Raw genomic sequence first — 20,878 nt, 5'->3', positions numbered from 1 at the left:
ATTTCGACTAGTTTCTACGCGGTTCGGCTGGCCTGAGCGAGTAAGCTGCGTGGGAGCGGATGGCTCTCTCGTTCGAGCGTGTCATGGGTGACGGATGCTATCCCGCTGTCCGTGGCTGCCTCCATGATGCTATTCAAGCGGAAGTAATCCGTGACTTGCCGCTTGATATAATGGATAGGCTATCTGACAAATACTGTTCATATATGATGGGCCCTCTGCGGAATCAGAGCGCCTGGTTGAAGGTTCTGCGACCCCTACGATACATGCGTAGTAAGCAAGGGCCATGAGGTGCTCAGGGATGAGCCAGGGGCGGGCTTTTGGAACCCCGGCAAGAAAATCGTCGATGCAATTATTACGAACTAACTCTATACTACGGCTTCAAATCACCTCCCCCTCTCTTCGTTCCTGGACTAATTAGTTCTCAGGTTTACATAAAGCACTACGTAGTACCACGTGGTGTTCTACCTCAGTCGCCCATTCGAGAAGTGCCGGATCCCAATCCTGACGCTATAAATTGCTCCGGTATCCTCTACTGGACCGCCTTGGACGGCAGAGTCATCGGGAGGAGCAGGATCGCCCGTGTCGAGGCCTGTTGTCGCTCTGTAATAGTGTAATGCCTCTTCGAAGTGAGGGATATTGAACGGCGAAAGATGCCGAGCTCGCGCCCACCTAAGAGATCTAAATTAAATAAACTTAAACATCATATTTTGGTTGTGATTATACATGCTTTGATAGTCGAAGTATACCATCGCGCGGAACCAGCAGCAATCTATCAACGGTATGGTATACATTGCACCGTCCATTCCACTCTCGTCGTGAATTAAGCCTTGGCTTCAAGCTCGGCATGCTGGACGTCGGCGCGAGACTGCCACAGATCCAAGTCAGCCTTCAATACATGGCCCATGGCCCAAAAGCAACTCGGAGCTGGGAGGGTTCACGCATACCTTTTCGTGCTCGGACGACACTCGCAGGTCCTCGTTGAGGATCTTGGGGTCGACGGGGACGTGGCCGACGCAGATGTGTTTCCGGAACTTGCGCGCGGATAGCTTGGCCTCGAACTAGATTACGAAAAACGATTTCAGTTAGCCATGGCACCGGGTTCGACTTGGCGACAAAAAGTCGCGCCACTAGTCCGAGGAGGGAAATAACGCACCATCTCGTCAATCTCCTCGAGCGTCCGGCCCTTGGTCTCGGGGAGGAAGAAGAAGACCCAGACGCCGGCCACGATGCACGACGGGAACCAAATGTACCCGTAGCGCGGGCCCCAGTTGAGCGACTGCGGGTTGATGAAGTAGGGCGCCGTGAACGTGGTCAGCCAAGCAAAGAAGAAGCCGGCGGCGGCGGCCAGACCAAACGTGTAGCTGCGCAGGCGCTGCGACGGCATCTCGCCGCCGGCCAGCCACGCGTAGGTCGAGATCATGCCCTGTCAACATCTCATGTCAGCATTGAAATCACCGCGTCAAGTCGGTCGGGGTGCCTCTCACGTTGTAGCTCATCATGTACAGACAGGTCAGGGCGACGAGGACGGTGCCTGTCGACGTCTCGCCCGGCCGCTTGTCGTACGTGACGGCGATGATCAGCTGCAGGATGCCGCACACGCCAAGGCCTATCATGAGGATGACGCGGCGGCGACCGTAGCGAACGACGATCAGCGAGTTGAGGAAGATGGCCAGGATGCCCATGGTGCTCAGCACGTTGCTCATGGCGAACGGGTCCTGCACCTTGGACATGCCCAGGAAGTATGCCTTGTATGCTGTTTCGCTTGTGTCAGGACCAGTCGGCATTGGGTGCTGGAAAGCAACCTACCGATGATGAACATGGAACCCGACGCGGCCTGCAGTGTGACGGCGCAGACAGCCAGAAGAGTGCGTCGCCTGTCGCTGGGGTTCCTAAACATATCGAGCGCCGTGACGCTGCTACCGAGCTCCTTCTCTGTCTCAATGGCCGCCTGTATCTCGGCGGCCTCGTCGTTGACGAGTGCACCTTTAGGTCGCAGCCATTCCAGCGCCTTGCGGCCCTCCTCGTACCGGCCCTTGTTGATGAGCCAGCGCGGCGACTCGGGAATGAACATCATGGCAACCGACAGGAACACGGGGATGATGTAGATCATGCCGAGCGGGATCAGATACGCCGACTTATCGGGCCGCTTGGCCGTTGCCCAGTCGATTATGGTACCGATGAGGGTGCCCTGGAAGCCGCATACTGTCAGCCATCGCCACCCGCGTTTCCACCGAGCCTGGGCGGGGGTAAACTCACAAACGAGGTAAAGAACTGGAAAGCCGTGAGGAACAGGCCGCGATACCTGGCTGGGCTGCTCTCTTGGATGTACAGCTGCGAAAAGGTCATGAAGTAGCCGTTGGCGAGCCCGATGAGGAAGCGGCCGGCATACAGGGCCCCTATATTCTCCGTGGCCATCATGATGACGTTGGAAACGACACAGAGCCCGCAGGCGACCCAAAGACACCCCTTGCGGCCGAGCTTGATGGCGGCGAAGCCGGCTGTCCCCGAGCTAATGAAGGCGCCGAGCGTCATGAGCGACGATATGAGCTGCTGCCGCATCGTGTCGAGATTCCAGCCGAGAGCCGTATTTGGGGCTTGGTAGCCAAAGATCTGAACGCAAATTGAAAAGGGTAATCAGCACCACTGCTGTGTTTTCCTTCTCTCGTGAGCCTTGTTGACATGTTTACGTACCTTGAGAAAGCCCACCATGGCCTGCAAGCCGCCAATGAGACCGAAATCCACGCCATACTGGAAGGGAGACAGGACTAGTATGCCACAGGCCACAAAACACCGCCAGTGGTCAGTCCATTTCTCGCCGTTTGCCATCGCGAGTGTGGCCGTGGGCTCTCTTTCGGCGTGTCGTTAAATCCACTGGGCAGCGGTTGGTGCCCCAGGTACCGCTTAGGTCTGCGTGCTTCTACGGGGTTGAGATGCAAACGAGGAATTGGCCGGATGGGATACTTCTCGAGTAATTGCAACCGCGTCCGTCCGGGGTCCATGGCCCTTTAACAACTGTATCTGCACGTGGGCTGCGGGTCAGAACGACATTGATCAGCTCGGTTTGGCTTGGTTAATGTCGTCTATCTATTTCTTCCTCCCAAATGCCGGCCGAATAGCGCAGGAAACAAACTGGAGGCGGTCTTGGCGAACAACGTTCCCATGCGGAGAAAGGGGAAGCCGCCTACCTGCCTCTACTGTGGTGGACTAGCTCTGGAAGGCCAAGACTCGCCTGTGGTGTGATTCAGCCTATTGGGGGCAGGCACGCGAATTGCTAGGCCCAGCCAAAAGCGGGGGAAAAAGGCGGCTGTTGGCGGCCGACTTCATCCAGCCAGCGAACAAACCCTGGAGCGGTAGTGATTAAAGGCTGAAAGGAGTGCCGATACCACTTTGCCGAAGTGCGGCCCACCCATCCTCCCTTGGTTGGCACATCACGAGCTGGGGGCGTGGTTAACTTCTCCCGAGACAAGACAGCGCCAACCATTGCTAGTGGCGCGCGTGTCATGCAAAGAAGGGCTAACCCCGGATCTTGGCACCAGTCGCGTGGCATAGTCTCTTTGTTTTTTTGGCTCGACCTATCCAGACTGGGGATCGGGCGCTGCATGCGCTGCATAGCTTAAGCATCGAGGAGGCCTGGGCACTGGCGTTTGTGCCATTCCTCCACCTTGGAGGTAAGCGGTGGCTGGCACAGGTATCCAGGTCTTCGGGACATGCAGAATGGCCCAGAACGCAAATCTAATTATTAGATGCAAGTGGATTTGCGAAGCGGTGGTGGCGAGTCCGAGGGCGAGTGCGGCCGGCGTCAGAAATAGTGCCGACAACGAGAGCATCGGGCCGCCATGCCTCAGTTGGTGAGCTAGTGACAGAGACTTGTCAAGCTCCTACCAGGTTACACAATCTAGACTGTAGTCCTTTTTGTTCGCAGCAGCGCACCCTAGTCCATTTACACCACCTTAGCCCATCCAATTCGGCGGTAACACTGCACTGGTCCGTCCCCGGCAGCCTCGAGAACAAGGTATCCAATCAATGCCGATTGTTTGCCAGGAATTAGGGGCCCGAGGATTTCCTTCATGTCTCTACGTTCTCCGTGGTATTTACGGCCAAGGAGCAAGCAGCGAAATGTGCGGGCAGACAGTGGAGAAGTGCCGTCTCACGAAGCGTCGAGCTGGACCGATTGTCTGGTTGAAAACGTCCGACGCATAGAATCTGCAGATTCAGAAAACATTCCTTTCAGATGATGGCGGAGACATGTTAGATGGCCTGACTCAGGCTCGACGTCGAAACAGATATCTTGCACGATGCCCTTGATTTTAATCAGGCGGAGGCGGAGGCGGAAGAGGAGGCAGAGGCAACGACCGGGGGAGCAGCGGTCGAGGAAGGAGCCGCAGCTCTAGAGAGGCCGCCGACGGGGTTGGTGGTGGTGGCAGCAGCAGAAGCAGCGGTGGGGGCTTTGCCGTTGCCGGTCGCGGTCATCTTCTGCCTCTTGCGAGGCATGTCGTCATCGTCGTCTTCGCCGCCCTGCTTGGGCCGGCTCCGCTCGAGCTTGCCGATGCGGCCGATGAGCTCCTTCAAGAGGAAGTGGTCCATGTTGCGAGCTTCGACTAGCTCCTCGATCATCTGCCACTGCTTGACGCGGTGGCGCTCGAGCGACGCCATGTGCGTCTCGTGCTCACCGCGGGCCTTCTCGAGCGCTGCCTGATCTCGGCATCCCTCAGCGTATTCACGCGGAGGTACAGGTTCTGGTGCTGCTCGCGCAGCTCTGCCACGACTGCTTCTAGCTTCTTCTGCTCCTTGCGCAGACCCTCGTGCCGCACTTCTAGCTGGAAGTGCTCCTTGGTCAGGAGGCTCTGCTCGTTGCCGAACTTCTCCTGCTCCTCGCCCTGCTTCTTCTGGGCCTTCTCCAGTTTCTCCAGCTGGTTCTGGGCCTTGGCCAGGCCCGCGCCGGCCGCCGCCTGCGCTGTCTTGCCCCTTCCAGGGCGGCGACCTTCCTCTCCAGCTCGTCAAAGCCGGCCTGCATATCAACAAGCGCGGCAGCGGCCGACGCGAACCCTTTCTTGCCCGTCGACATTTTCTAAACCAACAAAACAAACTAGTTAGCTGTGCTGACACGTATGCGACTGTCGTTGTGCCTGTTGATAGACATGTTGCTGTGGCGGCTGGTAGGCGGCGGCGGCGGCGGCGGCGGTTGCTACGCCAGCAACTGCCAGCAACTGCCAGCAAAAAAAAAAGAGTGTGCAATTCCAGCCAGTCTTACGGCCTGTTTAACAGCTTGCTTGCACACCCCTTTTTTGATGGCGTGTGAAGTTCCAGCCACTATTCCAGCTTGTTTAACAGCTTGCTTGCACACCCCGTTTTTTTGCAGGCAGTTGGCCGGGTGCCAGTGAGGTGGTTTCGGTGAAGGGAGGTGTTGTTTGGCCCGGTGGTGACAAAAGTTGAGACGGTTCTTCGGGACGATGCTTACGCGGCGAGGCCCGAAAACTTGGGTAAACGCCGGGAGAGGGTATGTATGACTTGGGGCAGACTCATACTTATGATAGAGCCAAACACTTGTTGCAACCGCAAAAGTGCGGTATCCGAGAAGTTGGGAGGGCTGTAGACTAGTAGCTCTATCACCAAACGGCAAGTTAGTTATCTGCTAGCTAACATTGTTTTGAACCGCTTTGTTTTTGAATAGCATGAATTTGCCCCGGGAGGGGGGGGCCGGGCGCGAATTCTCACCTTGCTGTGAGGGAGGGAAAACCAAGCGCGAAATGACTAATTAATAAACCCAGTAGTGTTAATAACCATTCTCGACCAGGGGGGGGGGGGGGGGGCATTTTGTAGGACCCAGAGTATAAATCCGGTTTCAAGGTAGGCCGACCAGTTTTGTGGTGGGGTGTAGGGCGAGGTGCACTCGGAGAAAAGGTTCAGTGACGATTTTCCATGAACGGGTATTTGTTGAAGATGGGAGTAGTTTTGGGCAGGAGAAGTGGTCGTAAGATTTGAAGCCCAGATGCGGAGAATCCACGATGCCACGGTACAGAGGCCATGGTGTTTTCGTGATCGAGCACTGGAGCTGCATTCCCGAACGATGCCTTGAGGCCAGGAAGCCACAAGCACGCGCTCGGGACGCAGACCCAGCTCACAGCTGAGAAATGGAGAGAGACAGGCTAAAAGAGTATCTCGTCGTGGGGCGTGAGGTGAAAGGATTTCTGAAAATTTGAACAAGAGAGGGGAGATGCTCGGTCCAAGGCGCTAGATCAGGGAATCAAGCGGCCAAAACATGAAGGAAAAGGAAGCATAGGACATCGACTGGTGAAGTGCGTGATGTTCATGATGTTACTGGCGTAATGCGTAATGCATATCGAAGAACGGCGCCGGCGAGGCGGCGAAGGGCGTGACGACGTACCTTGAGAAACAGCTTTATGATCTCAGTGCTTATGGAAAGAAAATTTTCTCAGAGGGAAGCCCGGGACGAATATTTATGGACCAACGTGAGAAGCATTCGCCTCGTATTACAGCAGCAGTACGCGGTCTTGGCATACCGCCTAGCTTTCCTCAGGCAAACCGGTAAACAGTAACGTAAACTCTGTAATTTGGTCTGATCATGCAGTCACAATAGCTAGCTACCTTTACGTGGTAGGGCCTGGCAGTCGGGCCTGGAGGCGGGGCATAAACATGAATGCACTGCATCTTTCGCGGCCAGACTCCCTCTACTATTCTTCTGTCTATTGTCTATCTCAACTGTGGCCGTTGCGACCATGTCAGCACTAGTACTCCTCGTTTTACTCGCAGAATAGGATAACAATAGAAAGAGGAAATTCCATGCAGGGTGGGTCAGAGGGGGCAACTCAGAAATCTCATTCACTGTCAAATCCGAAAACACGGTGACCTTGGCCGATGCGAGTTCGTGTCCGAGGCAAAGGGCGCGAGCATTGCAGTTTCGTAGCTCTTTTCGAATGGTCAAAATGACCTGAAGGATGGCCATTCCTTCGGCTAAATTGTTGTCAACGAGGGGCATGTGTCCCACTGGCACTCAGCAATGGGTTACTAAAAAGCTACCCAGGGTCCTCACAAACTTCTCCGTCTCCTCGAGCTGGGGCATGTGCGAGCTGAGGGCAAACTGAACCCGCTTCACCCGGGCGGGGGTCTGGGTGAATTAGGGCAGCACGCAGGCGTCCTAGGCCTCGTCGAAGTGGCCGTCGATGATAAGGATGCCACCGGGAACGGTGGCCTCGGTGATCTTTAGCAGGTTATGCACAATAGATCAGGTGCACAGGCTGCTCGTGACGGCGAACTTTCTAGCGCCGTTCATCACGAGCATCCAGCCGTCCCCAGACCTCGTAGTACGTCTCAGCCACCTCGCCCGTCCCGGGAACACAGTGCCAGTCTAGGTTGGCGGCGGATATCTGCGTTCCTAGCCAGGCGAGCCGGTACAAGAGTCGCAAATAGCAGCACGCATGTCGTGATGTGGGATGGGATTTGGCACTTTGAGATTTAGGGTATTTAAGGGGGCTGGTGGTTTTGTCCGTAGCTCGTTAAACACTGGCGAGTTGACAAAGTATTTCATGAAAAAAATAAAGAGAAGCACAGTTCTTGCACAAAAATCTATAAAAGCTTGTCTTTGATATCGTAGCTGTCGAAGAATGGTGTTTTTTTTGATGTTTGTTGATGTTTGTTGTCAACACCATGCTGGCTTAGACGGCGATGTCGTATAGAAAAATTTAGCACTAAAGAGGTTCAGACAGCCCGTGTCAATATATCGTGCAGACCCCACCCTAAGGGCCATGTATGGCCACACGCCTCTCCATTACGCAGCGTCACTCGGGAATTCGGAGATTTGCAAGCTTCTCCTCGAATCAGGTGCTGATTTAAATTCCCAAGACATTGCTGGAGGAACGCCGTTGGTATACGCAGCTGGCCACGAGCGGATGGCAACGATTCAGCTGCCTCTTGACTGGGTCAAACCTGATACGGCCATTACATACCATGAATTCGGCTGTCCCCTATACAGGCCCTTGAAATACGGCCTTGAGGAAGCGGCGCTAGTGATAATATCCCGTATGGACTGGAAACGCAACGTTTCCAAGGTGATGAAGGAGGGTACGGCCTTGCACCTAGCCGTGATGGGTAGCAGCAAAAAGCTTGCTAGCATGATTTGGAACATGAAGTAAACGTCGAGGGGGACGGGGACGGGGACGGGGAGTGCTGTTGGTGTACCCTCTTTGAAGCTTTGTCGCAGGGAGACTTGAGAATGGTCCAGCTTTTCCTTCCTCATCCGAATACTGATGCAGGAATGGTGAGTGGTATCGGTTTGACGCCTCTGCACTGGCGGCTCGTGACGGCAAGTTGGAAATTGCAGGAGCCCTCGGAGCTCGAAGAGACTGTGGCTTATTCAAGAAGACCAAGCCGATTGGTGGTGACGACGGGGATACGGCGTACGACTTGGCTATTAAACACGGGCACATGGAGGTTGGCGAGATATTAAAGAGGTTCATGTCGATGTAGAGTCATTTGTTCTCAAGTATACAGCAGATGGCGAGCCATCTCCCTCCTCATCGCACGCTCTCTCTCACCCAAATGTGGAATATTCATGGCCCAAGTCACCACAAACGCGTTAGGCGGGAGATAAAACATTTTCCGAAACATTTTCACCAAAATAATCAACCTTGAGACGTTATGAAGATCTGTCGGCGAGGAAACAACGACCGTAGTAACGTCTGTCAAATCCACATCGAAACCCAAGAATCGATAAAAAAACCCCCCAATCTAGACCTGCTAGGAAGGCCAAGCCGACATCATGCCTGCTTTAAAATCTGTCATGTACAAACTAGCACATCTCCAAAGGGCCCTTTCGGGTATTGACGAGAACTCAAAGTTCCATCCAGCTAAGAAAATCTTCCCAAACAGGGGAACTGGAAGTTTATATTTAGGTCAAAAGTTAGAGTGGGACGCCCCATTTAGGATCCGAGATTCCTCTGCCTGAGTCCTGTAGGGCGCAGGAAAAGGTCTATTAAATCATACCCACTTTAGCTATCTGGAAGCCCTTGAGCTTGTTCTCGTAAATGCCGTAGGTGATGGTTGCCGTGAGAGCGAAGACCAGCACACAAAGCTCCAACAGAGAGACGGTAAGGTTCTGACGCACGGGCGACGTCGCTATGATGGACCAGGTAGTTTAATAAGAACGGCCTTAATCAGAGGGCCGCCCTTGGATTTATCGGAGAGTTCCTTGGTAGGGATGTCGTGAAGCTTCCCAAGGTATCCCTTTCCTTTAAGTACAATAACCTCAGACGTGGTAAGACAGTAGGGGTTAATGCAGGGTAATTACTGAGATTGTCGGTATTTGGAATCACTTGAATGACGAATACCCCCAATCTTTGCGTAGTATATGTGCTACAGAGTCCACGGTGCTGGGTTCTCGGCAAATGAGCGGAGTCGTGCAAAGTCCTCCCTCGTCTCGAAAGGGCGAAAACGGAAACTAGGATGGCTGTGACGAAAGCGCAAGCGAACAAACACCCCACTTGACTTACATCTAAAAAGGATCTGCGAGAATTCCAAGTCGACCTTGAATTCTGGATTATGTGTTATATACTGCTCACGGTGTCAGGTTCCGTGACATCTGCCCAGTTCTGGGCCACGAAGTTAAGCTACCATGGGGCCGAGAATCGGGCCCACGGGTCATGTTGTAGGCTGGTATATTCTAGGTGCTAGTCCATTGCGCACCATACCTATATAATATACTGGTATACTGAATATCATCCCAGTTCTGGTACCAGGATACTAAGTACTGCCCTAGGAAGTAGACTAGGATGCCACGTACTATCCTACAACGTGTACCAGTATATGCTCGGAATGTGGACACCGCGGGGGACATCGAAAAGAAACTTTAGCTGGGGGCTGAAAATGGGCCTCCAAGGCTGTACAGCTGTAGTCAGGCAAAGCTCAGAACAAATCAGCCACAGCTTACCCCAGCGCAGGACTACGAACGAAAAAGGAAAATTTGTGAGCCAAGATTCGCCTCAGATAACTAGGCTGTCTCCAACGGCTATGCCTTGCAGCGATGGCGCTACAATCGGATCAGCAACCGCATTGCGGCCTGCAGTTTTGACACCACGGGCGAATTTAGTGGGAGCGAACGAGCCAAGGGACTAAACGTCCAATCAAAGCTGGGATCGGGCCGTCGGTCAAGTAGCGACTTCCTATCTTCTGTGACCGCATGCCCTGGGGTTTCCCCGGGGACATGGTGCGATGTGGAGGCTGACTGTTTCGTGATGTCATCTGCCCCTGCCTGAGATTAGCCCAAGTTGGCAGAAGCAGATGAACTGGGTGGGCTGTACTTTCCCTTCGTTCATGCAACCTAACTTGACAAAAGGGAAGGTGGTTATTCGTGCTGCAATCTGAGCAGTCAAGGTAGCCGCGAACTGTCGCAACTTGGTCGTTACCACCCAAGCTCACAACTATTCCCGCGATAAAATGGCAAAAACATTGCCTGGGAAAAATGATTCGAAGTCTCCTCTCTCCTCACCATCACAATCTTCATGCTCTTTCCCGTTGTTGTATATTTGATGCAAAGCCACAACCGCAATGTTATGCCTACGCAGCCTTGGTCTTTTGCTCCTGCTGTCCTTGTCTTCGGATCTGCACCCCTTCCAAACGCGCATCTGCCAGTCCCAGCTCGCCATAGCCCACAGAATTTGGCTGTCTCTCGCGGTTGCGCGGGCTTCGCAGGTTCGCACGAGACGGCTTCAACCTCATCGGCATTCCAAGGTCGCCCGCGCCAACTGCAGTCCTAGCCCTGTCACCAGGCGACAGCTTACACATTCATTGACCAGTATCGTCATTCTTTTGGATTGCTCCCCTAAAATTCAAATAGGCTTGGCTCTGCCGGGTCTACATAACCAGTCCCCAATTGCGCTCGGTGTCGATAGACGTCCATCTGCCAACCCTACTGTTGATAGTATACGTTAGACATGGCCTCAAACAGCAACAACGGCACCAACGGCACCAACAGCACCAACGATGAACCAGCCCCGACGCCCATGAGCGAAGAGTCTCAGCCGCCACATCCTCTTCTTGAATCTCAAATTTCATCGGCTGGCAGCTCTACTCGTTTTCACAATTCTCTTACGTCCGAGCTGCTGCGGGCAAATCGCCTTCGTCGCTCTTCTGGGCCTTCCGGCTCCACGACGCCCTTTATTCCCATACTTGTCAATCAAGCGACACCCCTCTCTTTGTCGGCCAACGGGGTAAATGGATTCGGCAATAGCTCTTCTTGGCTTTCCACCTCGGCTGTGGTCTCACCTGGGCCGCCACCTCTCCCAATAATGCCGATGATTGGAATTTCCCGTGCCTCGTCTCAACCCTCGACCTCTACCTCGCCCCAGGCTTCGGAATTGATTCCATCACCATCCCCCAGGATCATTGGATACACTTACAGTTCTTCTAGACCCCACATTTCCGATGGAATCTTATATGGGCGGCGGCCACCCCCAGGACTGCCACCGGCCCTCGGGATACGTCAATTTAGTCAGGATCCTAATGAGCTTCCTAGTTCCGCTCCTATGCTTGAGATCACGTCTGCCTCATCGCCGCCCCCAAGGATGAATGGGTTAGGTCATGACTTTTCTGGTCCTTCTACCTCTGTTCCTATCGATGCTCCAATACCCATCCCCTTGCACCCCGCCGGGTTGAATGGATTGTTGAATAGGTTCGGTCATGGCTCTTCGGGGGTTCCAACTCTTGCTTTTACGCCCGCCACCCCGTTGCACCCCCCGGAGCAAGTTCCACCGTCCGGGACAATATGCCCACATTGTTCTCGCCGTTTACGAACTGGTGAAATGTTCAAGATGACGAGTTCCTGTCGACATCAAAGGTGTGCGGTATGCTTCATGAGAGGAATTGCCGATTCTATTTCGGGGCGTCGGCGTCGGCCTTTCAGATGCTGCGGCCGAAACGTGGATGCTTTATCACTGAGAAAAGCAAACTTGCAGTTCTTGGCAGATTACGATAACATCGCCTTGGAGGGGACGAGGCCGGATCCTTGGATTGCCACTAATTCAACGTCTCCACCTCTACCTTTGCTAGCTTTGCCCGCTGAGGTTGTTGGCTCGCAGGCCCAGGCTGGCTCACAAGAGCCTGCCAATTCGCAAGCGCCTGGTAGTTCGGAAACGCTGGGCAATTTATCGATGATTGTTGTTACCCCGCCGTCCCCGGCGCCTGATGATTTCTCGGCGCCTACTGATGATTTCTCGGCGCCTGCTGATGCACTGGTACCTCCTAATTTAGAGGCATCTACCAACCCACCCGGAACTACTAGTTTATCTGCACCTGGTGGCTCAGAAACGCTGGATGCTTCACCGGCACCTGCTGATTCAGAAGCACCTACTCATGCACAGACGGCCATAGGCCCACGATCACCTCCCAGATCACAAGTCCCCGGTGGTTCAGAGTCGCCCGATGGTTCACAGGTACCTGCTGATCCACCTGCGCCTGCCGGCTCGCGGACACCTCATTCCGAGGCGCCGGCTCGGTCACAGTCGCCTGCCGTTTTACAGTCACCCCCAGAAAGTCCAGGCAGATACGCAGACATTAATGTTGGATCGGCCGATTATATCGAGCCTGATATGAAAATACCTCCCTGGCGATATCTTGGTGGGCCCTGGTGATTGGTGAAGCAACTAGTGGGGGCATTCAGATGGCCAACTGTTACCATTTAAGCAGCAAACTCACAAAACCACGGAATCCGACAGGCAGGCGGGACGATGGGCATTACCGGGGTTGCAGCAGTGGGCCTGTGAGGGAACTAGTAGCGAATGTATTCTGCATGTATTCTGCATGTTTTTGGTAAAGCGCTTTATTGGTCCAAGTTACCGAAGTGGCAGGATAGCCTCTCTTTTTTGTTTTTGGAGAAACCGCATAATCTTCACCACTCATCGACATTTCGCACAATCCAACGAACTTGCAGAGGCAAAGCTGGCACACAGAACAGTTTCTGATATATGAGTGTGGACCATTTTAGTGGATAGCCAGCGACTGAGGTGAGACAAGGGCTGAAAGGGGGGATTTGAAAGAAACTGTAGGAATCACCAGGGTACCGGTACTGGAAACAGCATGGCGCGCTGCGCGCCGTAAGGTGGTGGTTCAAGTGATGGATTCGTTTGTGTCTGTCTTTTTATCTATCTGAACAGGTGGGCGTAGGCCAATATATATGCATCTGTCAGGCCCGCTCCTCCACAGACGTTGCTGTGGCCAGGAATGCGGAGCCGCATTCCTTGGATCAGCGCGTCATTCCAGTATGTTATTCCAACAGAAACTTCACTTTCTCTCTCATCGCTCTCTCAGCTTTGCCACACCGGCTAGGGGCCATGTTTTAAGCATGCACGTGGCGGTACGTGCGGACTACTGTGTCGATCCGCGTGTAGTTTCAAGAGTCATCTGATAGCGCCCCTTGACTCAGTTTCAGACCATCAGCAAATGAGAACAGAGACATAGCTCCCCTTTCTACCGAAACAGTCTTGCACACGGGTAGCTGCCTCACATGTATGAGTTGTCTGTCCGTGGCCAGTGGGCAAAAGGGAAAAGACCGACGTCTGCACCGGACCGTTACACGAACTGTTGAGGCTAGAAACCCAAGGCAGACCGTGGGAGTCAGGAGCCACTCGTTGGTCGCGCGTATTGCTGTCAAGCCGGTGAGTAGAGCACGTCAGCGTGGCCTTTTGAGCGTCTGCGGTTGTCCAGGGAGTCACGTAGTCGCTGCTGCGGCTAGCCAAGAGTGCTGGGGTGCTTGTGTCTGTCCGGGCCACAGGATTTCCCCGGGTGGCGTCAAGCTTGTCTCGGCGTCAACGATCAGAGCACACCCACTGGGCCACCCTGCCTGCCCCCTATTATTATTATCTTTGCTTTGCCCAGTTCTTCGGCCAGCCAGCCAACCCCCTATCCATCCATCCATCCAGCCAGCCAGCCAGCCAGCCACCAACACACATGTCTCCACACCGATCATGTCTTGGCGCAGGGTGGGTGGTTCATACGTTATCTCTCCTGTCCCAGTCTCACCTTTCGTCCCTTTCCTCTGGGCCCTCACCTCACTACCACCACCATGGTCTGTTGACTTTGCATATGCGCGCATGCCCTGCCTGATTGGGTAGTGCCGGTAACTATCTTACCTTACCGAGTTCCGGCGTCGGCACCGGCGCCAGGACTAGCACTGGGCGAAATAGACAACAGACAACAGGCTGTGCAGAGCTTGACTGGCAAACTACCTAATCTGCTTCATTGCTGTTAGTTATCCAATTACGTACTGGACATGCAGAGATGTACGTGTGTCATCGCGTGTTTCCCGAAAACAGGAAACAGGGAGGGGGGACGCACCAGCCAACAAGCTCACAGTGACCATCCATTCCGACGAAGAGGTGAGGGGGGGGGCAAAGAGTTTAAACATTGAAACTAAGAACCTAGAGCATGCAGTGAAAGATTACGCACTCACACCTGGTCGACCAAGAGAGAGAAAGAGAAAGGGACAACCCCCGAAATTTCAAGCCCCCCGTTCTAGGACTCAGATGGAAGAGGAAAAAAGAGCAACCCCCGATCCACGCTATGCAGTGACGATGCCGAGCCTAGTAACCAACCGTAACAACCTCGACCGCCGAGGGGACCGTGAGGGCCAGAGCTACATAGCAAACCACAGTGCACGGAACTATTTTGATAGCTCTAGAAGACCTTGTCATCATTATTCCTCAAATGCGAATTAGGGGCTGTAACACCGACAGGGCAAAGCAACACCCAAGCAACACTTAAGCAAACTCGAAAAAAAAGAAAAAGAACTCAACAAAACTTGAACAAAAACCAATGCCCAAACAATACCAAAGCAAAACACGAATAAAAAAACCCCCCGGAAAAAGAACCAGCACGACGTAAAGCTATTGATGGGGCTCAGCCGTTACATGCCACCCACGCCGGGTACGACTTGCGGGCATATATCCCCCGTGTCTCCCCGTAGCGGGCCGGGAGGGTAGATTGGTACAGTCGTCGCGTAGAAGGAGATCGTGCTAGTCGATATCTGGAGGAGGCGGAGCCTATCTACCCGATCCCATTCCGCCCGCCTCTTGCTCTGACGAAGCCAGTTCCTCTTCCTTGGCAAGAAACTCGGCAAGAACCCTGGCTCTTCGTACGGCCTTATCGTAGGCCGCGTCCTGAAACGATCTGGCCCACCGCCCCGCCGCGTCCCTGGTCAGGACTTCGGCTTCCACGGCCGCTTCGAGGAGACCTCCCAATCGCCGGCTAAGGGTTCCTCGTGGCGGGCAGGGCCCAGCCCGTCCTCGGGCGGCTCACCACTAAAGATGTCCTTAAGCGCGCTGGCGGCCATCGGGCCCGCAATGATCTTCTGGACGGCGTAGCGAATCTGCAGAAATTGGATACTGGGTAGCTGGCACCTGACTGGATCGGCCGTAGATAGCTCGTAGACGTCGCCATGCTCGAGGCACGAGAACATGCGCTCATCGTCGCTCCCACGCCGGAAGTCCACGATGGAGCCGGACCCGCAATGGTCCCAGGCACCTTTGATAAGGCCACCAGACTTGTCTAGATCCTTGAGCCACACCACCTGAAAGTAGATCCTGTGCTCAGGGTCTGTCGGGTGCTCGACGGGACGGAGCGCGAATCTATGCCGATCCCAGAAGATATGGACGCCCCGGTCGAGGGGGAGGATGTTCCGTACCTCCTGGCCTTTGATATCGAGCTTATCGACATCCTTAAAGAAGCCAAAACATACCCAGCGTCTCCCAGAAATGGAGGGCATTCATCCCCGAGGCCCTCACGTCCACAATATGTGGCCCGTCGACCAGTGTGCCGCCAGAGAGAACACAGCTTTTGCTGTACTACTCTAGCACTTTGGCCTAGGCGATCTTGTCTACGTTGGAACGGCCGGCCCTGTCTCTGTTGTCTCCGGTGGGAAGATCCTCAACCGTCGGCGTAGTATGTCCAGACGTGTCCGACCTCTTGCGTTTCGAGTTCTTCGCCTGATTCGTCCAGGTATCGAGTATAAACCAGATCTTGGGTATATATATCGAATATACGAACTTCAGATAGGTCATAAAGGCCGACGAGTCGCCCTTCTGCTTTGTCTTAAGCTTCATAGTCTCTATGTCAATCATGTAAAGCTCCGATGTCGGGTCGTTGAGCACAGCCAGCATGCAATATTGCAGCTTTGCCCGATCCGCCTTGTCCAGCTTGGCAGCGTCGGTGGGGGCGTACTCGGATAGGATGTCGGAAAGCTCATCTCGGGCGTACCGGGCCAATTGCTGCTTAAGTTCCTCGTCCGTCTCGGGAAGCTGGGACGCTTACGACGACAGCGATTCCAAGTTATCTGCCAGTGTCCTCGAGCCCTGCGAATCCGGCAGGTCTGGTGTCGGAGCCGGGGTAGAAGCTGCAGTAGTCGAGGGCTCGGTGCTACCGGGCGACGATGGCAGCACGGGCTCCCACTCGAGGGATTTATTGCCGACGTACTCGACCCTAATGGGCGGGGGCGAATTGGCAGGCATTCTCTTGGAAGCGCTGACACGGGCGGCTAGACGATACCTCTTGTGCATCAATCGAACTAAACGATCTCGGGCGAGTGTTGGCGGCCAGTACTGGCGTGCTTGCGACCAGGACGATGGCAGTCGCGCGATCCTGCTGACAGCCGTGGCGGGGTTGGAGTGCCGGTGCAGGAAGAAGCAGAGGCGAACGACCGTCGTGGAATCTCAAAGGCGGTAGAAAACCATTAAAAGGTTGGGCTTCGCGGTGGAAGTGGCGTCCCTCCTCGCCTACTGTCGGCCGCGGGTCTGGCTGGTATGACGTAAGTGGTGGGGTTGCATGCGCCCCTAATTGGTTTACGCTCTGTCGGGCCTGCCTTTGACCACATAAATACGCCTCTCCCGGGGTGTAAGTGAAGGAAGGTACGCCTGATCAAGGTGGTTACAATGAAGGTACTGAAGAGAGCGAGCAATGACTGGTATTGGTAAGAGACTTCAACCTGGCCCTCGCAAAGGAAGGGGCGAGGGCCGCTGCTTATATACATGACAGAGTGCAAGGCGAGGCATTGAAAAAGGAATGAGGTCTTGGCCCGTCGGTACGCGTGCGAGTTGGTCGTGTGTGTGGGTTGGGGGTTCTTTCCTTACACGGGGTAATAAACTGCACCTGGCCAGGCTCTTTCTGGTGGAATGCCGGCTCCGACCAATCTTCCCACCTCGGGGTGCAAAACACGCCTACGTGATGTGTAGATGATGAAAAGTGCCTAAAAGGCAGTATTATGAGAGAGTCTAGGACTCTATATGTGGAAGGATATAGGTACAAGTACCAGAAGAGTAGTGTAAGGAAAGGACACCCCAAACACCAGCCGCGCGCACAGGGTGCGCGCTCACCACCTGTTACCAACTGGCCAGAACACTGCCAGTTGGCACAAGCCATTACGCCACGCCATGGCGCCCCGGGCCTGAGCCCCTGAGCATGTATATAAACGTGGCCCTCTCCCACCTTCCTTTGCGAGGGCCAGGTTGAAGTCTCACACCAATACTACTCATTGCTCGCCCGCCTTCTTACCTGCATTGTGACCACCTTGATCTGGCGTACCTGCCTTCTCTTACAAGTGAGTCCTTATGTAAGCCCTTGGATTAAATATGCAATTGCACAACGTAATATAAAGTGGAATAAAATCCAGAACCACACAATGCCCTGCATGTACAGTTGTTGGAATCGATCCAACTGCCTCGCAACATGGCCACAGTTCAACCGCCTGGCCGCTGTTCGGGCCGCCAAATACGGTCAATCGGACCGTCAGTTACGGCCAACCGGGTCGGCACAGCGAGGACGTAGGCCAACAGGCCAACCGGGCCTTCAAATACGGCCAACAACTGTCAGCCGGACTGTTGAACAGAGCCGAGTTCCGTTCAATTGGGTCAGTGCAAGTTGGTATAATAAGGGGGCATTATTACAAACCACTCGACTGTTAAGAGTCTTCTGTCTGTAAGGGAGCAGGGGCTCCACAGAAAAGGGTGCTGGGTTGGTAATAATGAAGACTGAACAAAGGGCAAGCTCCTAATCGCACGGTAAACAGAGTCAAAATGGAGTGCCACTCAAAGTGTATGCGTGCAGTGAATGTGTGTTGCTTGCTTGGTTTGTTAGCTGGATGGAATATACATCCCCCCTCGAGAGCAGCAAATAGAACGCGACAAATAGCTACAAAGCTGGCTGGCATGACGTAGTGTAGAGGAGGGGTTGAAAAAGGGAAAGGGATCGGCCGCTGCGTGCCACAGACCTGAGTAAAATCGCACATGGTTGGTTTGGTGCGGGTGGTGGCTCTTTCGTTTCTTTTTCCTCGCTAAAACTCTCCACTTGCAACTCCAACATGGCCAAGTTCGAAAATTGCCCGTCTTGGTGGAACTGGGGAATTACCCCCGAAAACTGCCAACCACTAACCACCCTGGCCCACTCACATCGATGTATTCCGGGCCACATTGTTTGCGTCAGACATCTCGGAAAAGCTATGGGATTCGTGGTGGCGTCGCTGACGTGCTGTACGCGTGAGGAGAAAAAGCCTCCCCATGTCCTATCACCTACTCTCTCCAATGTCGTAGCCCAAACCGTTTCGTCCGCTGGAATTCTTCTCCAGAGGGAAAGGGTAAGGTGCTTAAGAGAACTGAGACTCTCGCGGGAGAAGTAGAAGTAGAAGCGAAATAGGGCCTAACAGGTAGCAACGACTCGTGATCTGCCAATGACTACTGGCGGGGGAGTATTTCTTTCCTGCATAAAGTGAACACTGTGATCCCAGAGTCTCTCGGGAACGCTAGGTTGAGCAAAGCGGAATGCGTAGGAATTTGCGCTTCTCCTTTATGCTCCGGGGAAAGCGATTTTCTCGATCTCGATTTCGTACCCCCGTTCCGCCCTCATAGTTGTTCGCAAACCACACCCATTCCGCCGCAAGTTCAGCAGGGGTCTCGTGCCGGAGATAGTTGGTCGGCTTTTTGAGCACGACGGGTAAGGTCTCGTCACTTATCAGATCTCGAATGCAGTATTACGTCGTAAGCAAAGCTGTGGGGTTCTCTGTTGAGAACCCTGCCGCGCTTCACGAGCCAAGGGTTTCTCGAGTCCTCTCCAATGAACAGTCTCGTTTGAAATGGAGGGTTGTTGGGACTCGGCGGATCGCAAGAACGAGGAAAAGCTGAACTGCAGGTTCAAGACAAAGGTGTTCGTATTTGTAGGCGTGCAGCATGCAGAAAAGAGCGTCGGGCCACTCGGGATGTAACAGGCTCCCCATGCTCAAGCCAAGCAAGCAGCGTGCCAATGCGTGACTTGTCTGCCGCCGCCACCGCATCTGCGCTTGAGCGGCAACGATTCAATCGCCGGGAGCGGTACCGTTATTCGCCAGCGCACAGACTGGATTCTCTGTTAGATCGCCGATCTAGGGAGATCTTAATCGAACGGGATCTACCAAGCTGGGGGCCTAGAAGACTCGAGGTTAAGGCTCGGTTGGTAAGACTTCATCGGTAGCACGTTAACACCGCTCACATGAATGGTAAACTCGTTCTGTTTTCCAACTTTCAATGAAGTGAAATTCTCAATGGGAAGTGGTTTATGTGCAACTTCAAACCAAGGGGCGAGAGACGACACACATGACTAGCTGCGTATTTCCACGAGTATTTCCTGGGCTAGTAGGCTCTCAACAGGAGCCGGGAAGGGGCAATGAGAATGCAGCGACAGGGCCAGCCCCGGGGGCTAGAAAGCCCCGTTTTTGTTGAACTTGGTCCAATTCTGCGGGATCTCCGTTGGCAGGCCTTGTCCACGAGTCCGCAAGTCGATACACGACACACGTGTATGTACACATATACCGTCAACCAGAGACACGGGCCTGTCATGAAGCGCCAAGACACGGATCTCATACGAGTACAGCAAAATGGAAAGGCGAGGTGTCTCGCTCATCGCTCCATATTGCCGGGCACTCGGCACTCCGAAAGAGGGCGAGAAAGAACTGGGAACGATCTCGCCGGCGTGAGTAAAACTCGAATTGCTGAGGATGGGCTTAGTGGTCAAAGGTGCGCCGTAATTATTCGCAAAATTCACAGGGAGAAAATCTGATGGAGAACCAAAGGTTTAATTGAGCAGAAAATGTTACAGGCCGTTGAACTGCAAAAATCCGACAACTTAAGTTTATACGCAAGAAATCGCCATCGGACGCTAGACGCATCACTAGTGCGCGCCATCTGCGCCTTCCCGGTTTGCAAAGAAGCGGAACGGAAACCTTGAGGAAAACACCGCCAGTGTCGGGCCTGAAAGGTTGCAGTTACGCCAATGGATGGATCTGGACGGTGCGGGTGGCCTGAGCGGAGACCCGGCAGATAGGTCTGGGGCACATTGTGTCGATGCCCAGGTGCTGGTGGAGGGAAAGCACTGAGCACCAAGCACATTCCGTGTTAGGGTGCACAACGAGAACCTTAAATCAACGTCCCAAAAGCAACCATTCACGCCCTTCACCGCTCCCAGATTTGCTGTCAACAATCGCAGCAACTTGGATTCCATGAAGAGCGAAAACCCAAGCCGAGCAAAAAGATCCTCCGCCCTGCCCTGCTTGCTTCCCGAGCGAGCGAGACGGCGTCGCTTGTGCCATCACGTTATGCAACCCGTCGGGCAACGACGGAAGCCACCCCCGCCTCAAAAGTCGAAACTGAAAGAAGTGCGGCGGGCTTGCCGTCGGCAGTTGCTCGCAGGCGCCCATTGCTCGCAGGCGCCCATTGCCGCAGACGCCAACACTTGATCATCTCTCCATATCCGATACCCGCATCCGAATACACCTCGACGAAACAGCTGGAACCAGTCTTTGGAGTCACCAATTGTAGCTTTAGCACCACCGCGCCCTAACTTCCCGCCATTCTCC

General features: G+C 54.1%; 4 protein-coding genes across 4 annotated transcripts; all 4 read right to left on the bottom strand.

The window, feature by feature from the left end:
- Positions 1 to 339: 339 nt before the first annotated feature.
- On the bottom strand, positions 340 to 3,190 carry B0T26DRAFT_692055 (general substrate transporter). Its single transcript, XM_060441153.1, has 7 exons — positions 2,692 to 3,190; positions 2,257 to 2,610; positions 1,807 to 2,188; positions 1,485 to 1,753; positions 1,154 to 1,423; positions 945 to 1,058; positions 340 to 865 (listed from the first exon to the last, which is right to left on the bottom strand). The coding sequence occupies exons 1-7, from the start codon at positions 2,824 to 2,826 to the stop codon at positions 821 to 823; spliced, it is 1,569 nt and encodes a 522-aa protein (XP_060299724.1). The 5' UTR covers positions 2,827 to 3,190; the 3' UTR covers positions 340 to 820.
- A 1,121-nt stretch (positions 3,191 to 4,311) lies between these two features.
- On the bottom strand, positions 4,312 to 5,140 carry B0T26DRAFT_671609 (uncharacterized protein; the record flags this gene model as incomplete). The annotated part of the gene is made up of 4 exons (XM_060439355.1): positions 4,312 to 4,692; positions 4,722 to 4,949; positions 4,982 to 5,068; positions 5,105 to 5,140. 4 exons carry the CDS (start codon positions 5,138 to 5,140, stop codon positions 4,312 to 4,314), a joined length of 732 nt encoding a protein of 243 aa, XP_060299723.1.
- A 2,016-nt stretch (positions 5,141 to 7,156) lies between these two features.
- Positions 7,157 to 9,658, bottom strand: B0T26DRAFT_747255 (uncharacterized protein; the record flags this gene model as incomplete). Its single annotated transcript, XM_060444826.1, has 4 exons — positions 7,157 to 7,219; positions 9,005 to 9,132; positions 9,507 to 9,548; positions 9,628 to 9,658. 4 exons carry the CDS (start codon positions 9,656 to 9,658, stop codon positions 7,157 to 7,159), a joined length of 264 nt encoding a protein of 87 aa, XP_060299722.1.
- A 5,304-nt stretch (positions 9,659 to 14,962) lies between these two features.
- B0T26DRAFT_106229 (uncharacterized protein) lies at positions 14,963 to 15,965 on the bottom strand. The gene has a single exon (XM_060433252.1). The coding sequence runs from the start codon at positions 15,767 to 15,769 to the stop codon at positions 15,203 to 15,205; it is 567 nt and encodes a 188-aa protein (XP_060299721.1). The 5' UTR covers positions 15,770 to 15,965; the 3' UTR covers positions 14,963 to 15,202.
- Positions 15,966 to 20,878: the final 4,913 nt, after the last annotated feature.

Source organism: Lasiosphaeria miniovina, assembly GCF_030549165.1.
Source record: "Lasiosphaeria miniovina strain SMH2392-1A chromosome Unknown B0T26scaffold_2, whole genome shotgun sequence".
NCBI lineage: Eukaryota > Fungi > Ascomycota > Sordariomycetes > Sordariales > Lasiosphaeriaceae > Lasiosphaeria > Lasiosphaeria miniovina.
This window is presented reverse-complemented; position numbering and strand designations above follow the sequence as displayed.

Bases quoted from the DNA above. Each gene is read 5' to 3' on its own strand.
- B0T26DRAFT_692055 (XM_060441153.1), bottom strand. From the start codon at position 2,826: ATGGCAAACGGCGAGAAATGGACTGACCACTGGCGGTGTTTTGTGGCC. The intron at 1,754-1,806 runs GTAGGTTGCTTT...CAAGCGAAACAG, and splicing joins GGGTTCCATGTTCATCATCG to CATACAAGGCATACTTCCTG. The intron at 866-944 runs GTATGCGTGAAC...GATCTGTGGCAG, and splicing joins TGTCGTCCGAGCACGAAAAG to TCTCGCGCCGACGTCCAGCA.
- B0T26DRAFT_106229 (XM_060433252.1), bottom strand. From the start codon at position 15,769: ATGCCCTCCATTTCTGGGAGACGCTGGGTATGTTTTGGCTTCTTTAAG.